Raw genomic sequence first — 5,000 nt, 5'->3', positions numbered from 1 at the left:
ACCTTATCATGAAAAATAACATGACTAAAAACAACTCTCTCCTCAAACAGACTAATGTTGTATACCAATTCTCCTGCCCAGAAGAAGGTTGCAAACTTCTCCCCAATGCTTCTTACATTGTTGTTACCACTACCTCGGAACTAGACCCGTGACCTCTTTTTTCACCTTAATCATCTTGTCACAATGTCCCAGTATGTATATGTATATATATGCATATATATATGTATGTATATATATGTATATGTATATATATATATATATATATAGATAGATAGATAGATATATGTATATATATGTATATATACAGGTATATATGTATGTGTGTATGTATACATGTATATATCAAGGACTACTATTACACAGGACGTGCGCACTCACATTCCTGGCTCCGCTAGCGGAGGCCATTGCTTTCTTTGTAACCTAACATTTTATATTGGACAAATATATCAAAAGTAGAAATCTAACATTGTATATAGGACAAATATTTCAACTATTGACTTATTCAATGTAGTACAAGTTAATATAAACTTTTATAGTGAAATAAGAAACTATTTTCATGGCACTGTTATGCTTTGAAATGCCAATTTTAGCCGGACTTAACAGGTATTATTGTATGAGGTTAGTGGACACCAAGGTTGGCGATTTTTTTTTTTTTTATCTTTTTAAAATAGATAAAAAAAATTTTTTTTATTTAAATCAGATTTATTTGATTTAAATAGATTTTTTATAGCTTTTAGATATTGTAGGATTGCTATCTGATATGCGATCAGATTGCTAAAGGATATGTTTAGCATATCAATGTAAGGAGCAGGAACTACAGGGCATTGTGTCAAGATTAAAATCTCACAGAGATAAATGCCAAGGTCAGCCACAGCATACAGAAGAAGAAATTGATGACCCAGGTAAATGATTTTACTTATATTGTGTGCATTTCTCCCTTTTCATACGCAACTATATAAACTTGGTGAACAATGGAGAGCATGTGCAATAAAAATGTGAAGGCCTAAAGAGATGATACTTCAACTTCATTACTTCTAAATTTGGGTAATGACTATATCACTATAATATACTGTATCCACTCAACTTTGGGGCCTAGATGATTGTTATTCATTTCATTCAACATTGTGTAATATATTTCATAGGTTCCATTGGAATTCAGCACACATGGGATTCAGCCCAAAGGGATTTAGCCTAACCTAACCCAACTAACCCATTATTTTTAGTGAATTTAAAAGTGGACTGAATCCTGTGTGGGCTGAATTCCAAGCCCACCTATTTCATATTCTGTTAATTATTTCCAAATGATTTAGTGGCTTGTGTGAATATGATCATTATCTAAAAGAATAACTACTGTACTCAAAAGTAGTCTAAATCACACTGTATTCATTCATTTACTTATTCCTTTATAAATCATGCAATATGCTAAAATTTTCTGTTTCCATTTCATGATCTGTATCAACAGCTTCAATCCCTTCATCATCGGCTCCACTTGAATAATCTGCAAACCTGACTCCATCATTAAAAAGGTCACTATCAGACTCCTCCACAGGTGCTACTTCTGCTAAATCATTTTCATCTAAAAGAAAGTCATCAACATCTCTAGACAGATTTATCATAAAAACTTCAGCCTCTCAAAAGGAAAATCTCGACGAAGAAGTTGCATGAATTATATTTCCTACAAATTCACCATTTCGTCTTGTTCAGCATCCTCAGTTTCTCAAGATGGTTCAGAACCTGAGGCCAGGTTATATTCCTCCATCCAGAAAAGATAATGCTGATAAGTACTTAGATCTTGTGTATGAAAAGGAATATAAAAAGTGTGCAGATGACCTGAATAATGAAACTGTATGTCTTTCAATTGATGGGTGGTCTAACATCCATAATGAGACCATAATATGTGTCACCTGCACCCGCCCATCTAACAACATCCACTGGCTAGATTTATTTAGCTGACACAATAGACAAATCAAGGGAAACCTCCACACTGCTGAATATAAACTACTAACTTGTTACAAAATTCGTATCAAGAAGGACGTGAACAAGATTTTGGTTGTCACCCTTGGTAAGTATTGTGACAGACCAATGCAGCAAATGTCACTCAAGATGAGAAAAGTCTTGGAGGAATCGAGTGAACCTGAGTATTACCGTCCTCACATACGGATGTTCCCTTGCAAGCACACCCTACAAAATCTACTGGCTCATTGACCTTGAGATTGAATAATGACAAAACAAACATGTGGTCCATGTAGTTAAATATTTTAGAAATAATCATTATGCTGCTATCAAAATATCGGCAGGAAGGTGGTCATTGTCTAGTGGATGCCCCAGGACACAAGGTGGAACACGAATGTCAAAGACTATATCAAGGCCTATTATAAATAACTGGCCAATTCTACTGAAGATCTGTGAAAGTTAACAGAGGAAGCTATTGACACTGAAGTAAGAAACAAAGTATCAAATTTAGGCCTAAAAAGCGTTCGGGCTGAAGTGAATTAATGGATCGGCATTGCAGCCAATAACAAAGGCTCCTAGGGGGTGAGGTACAGAGTGAGTGACAAGTGCACTATTGCTCAAGCGGTTAGATGTTTGGAAGAAATTACTTGGCCATTTTACAAAACAATATAAACAAGCTGAAAAAAACTGGTGAAAAAATGGAATGACTAGTTTATCACCAAAAGCTCACATACCTTGCCAAACATGCTTCATCCAGCACTTCAGTAGGAAAAATGCTCAGTGCAGAAGAGGCGTGAATATTACTATGGAGTATGCCGCCAATGAGAAATATTACAACACTTATGTTCCTGTCATTATGAAGTTTCAGGCAAAATCACCTCCTTTCCATGGCGTACCGCTGGGGGGCACTCCAGCTCCGCTGCAATTCAGGCATCTTCCGGTGTCAGTTGTTTTTCATCCAACTCCAGAAAGATGGCTAAGGTTACCTATTCTACCCTGATTTAACAATCCCAGTTATTAGCTGAAACCACCAAAAGGTTTGCAAGTCACAAAAATAGTTCCCGTCCTCACTCCACAAACTCAAATAAGCCGCCTTCTGAGTTACGCAACAACCCTAACCTCGTCATTCGACGAGCTGATAGAGTTTCCTCCATTTATGTCTTACCTTTAACAAAGAAGAGTATGTTCTCTAAAATTAACCACATCCTCATTCGACACTTCTAAATTCAAGAAAATTTCTAGTGATCCCAGCCAACAAACTGCACATCCCTCCCATTACCGGTGAATTCTCCCCAGGCTATATTTACGGCAAAACGTCAAAACTCACAAAAGCCGAACTCCCCTGCTTCTCTCCGCCCGATCATCTCCACAAAATTACTACATACACGCCTACGCTCGCGTCAGTCGATATCGACTCGCCAAACAGCTCAGCCATATCATCACCCCTTTCATTCCTAAGAAAAATACTCCATAAAATCAAGCTGAATGATTTTATTGACATACTACACAGCATAGCAACCCCAAGGAATTATGGCTTTCCGTCGATGTGGAATCGTTATTTTCCCATGTTCCTATTCTTCCCACAATAGATATACTCCTGAATAATGTGTACCCTCACCCTGAATTACAATGTCTCCCTCGTGTGTGTGTGTCGGGAATAGAATAGATGTGAGCTGTCTTTATCATATTGTATAGATAGATTTACCACTGAAGCGCCCTTTCGAAGCCCATCCTGGCAGTAATAAATCTACAAGTGGAAGGAGAAAGTAAGGGGTTCACCTTTAGGGTGTGTACCTTTGCCGAATTTCTACATGTGTGATTTAGAGAACAAAGTCTTACAAGACCCCGTCCTCAAGACCCTTTTCCTACTGTTGATACGTCGAACGACATTTTTACTGAAGTTAGGAGTGAGTCCCACCTGAAATACCTACAAGCTAGCCATGGAAGCTGCCTCTGTACTACACTTCACATTTGAACTTAATATACACAACAAAATTCCCTTCTTTGACGTCTTCATCCTCACTCAAGATAACAATTACAACGACCACTGCTTTACAGGAACAACACTGACACCGGAAGATGCCTTGAATGCAGCGGAGCGAAGTGCCCCCAGCGGTACAAACTCAGTGTCATTTCGGGCATTCCGTCGACGCGCATTATAAAAACTGCTCTTCCTGGGAAAATTTTCACTCTGAAATAATGCGCGTTAAACAAATCCTCATTAACAACGGTTTTCCCAACTTTCTCCCTGACAAAGAGACGAGGACTTTTCATCACAACGCAACAATACACAACACGGACTAAACATCACACATTCCACACACACAGTTTATTACAAAAACCATATGACACCAGCAACCAAAACAGACGAACGTGTCCTCAAAGACATTCCTCGCCACGGTAACGTCCCACTAGCACCAACCCACACGACAAATTGTACCCTCTGCATATTACTAAAAAAAAAACAAAAGTCTCTAACCTTATCATGAAACATAATAATGACTAAAAAACATCTCTCTCCTCAAACCAGACCTAATGTTGATATACCAATTATCCTGCCCAGAAGAAGGTTGCAAACTTCTACCCCAATGCTTCTTACATTGTTGTTACCACTACCTCTTGTGAGCAGGGAGACTCACAATGCACGCCCGTGAAGGAAGCATACGCAAAACACATGGCACAAACACACAACAAAACTCCAAACAGGACAAGATTTAGTCAACAACACAAAAATACTTAAACAATGTAACAACACCAAGAAACTACACATCTTAGAAAGAGTCAACATTACACAATACACTCCCTTAATTAATATACAGACAGAAACAGTTAGTACCTTACAACTACACAGCGAGGGCCTGCGTGGCAACAAGGCCCCAAAGTCCGGCTACCGTGACCAGCTGTTCCAGCGACGTCCTGTTGATACGAAGACCTCACCTCCGTCCAGTACCTGACTCCTAACTCTGCTAGTTCCCCCCTTTTTACTTGTCATTTAAACTCCTGTTCTGTATTATGTAATCTCACTTACCTGAAGATGGTTGGATGAC

General features: G+C 38.5%; 1 protein-coding gene across 1 annotated transcript in view; it reads right to left on the bottom strand.

Annotated features, from left to right (window-relative positions):
* Positions 1-2,271: 2,271 nt before the first annotated feature.
* Positions 2,272-5,000, bottom strand: part of LOC143029722 (uncharacterized) — a 30,505-nt gene continuing 27,776 nt past the window's right edge. The window contains exon 2 of the mRNA XM_076192591.1: positions 2,272-2,403. Coding sequence (XP_076048706.1) covers positions 2,272-2,403 — 132 coding nt within the window. The remainder of the gene's footprint in view (positions 2,404-5,000) is intronic.

Source organism: Oratosquilla oratoria, chromosome 1 (genome assembly GCF_046742065.1).
Source record: "Oratosquilla oratoria isolate Oo_2021 chromosome 1, ASM4674206v1, whole genome shotgun sequence".
In the NCBI taxonomy this organism is placed as follows: domain Eukaryota; kingdom Metazoa; phylum Arthropoda; class Malacostraca; order Stomatopoda; family Squillidae; genus Oratosquilla; species Oratosquilla oratoria.
This window is presented reverse-complemented; position numbering and strand designations above follow the sequence as displayed.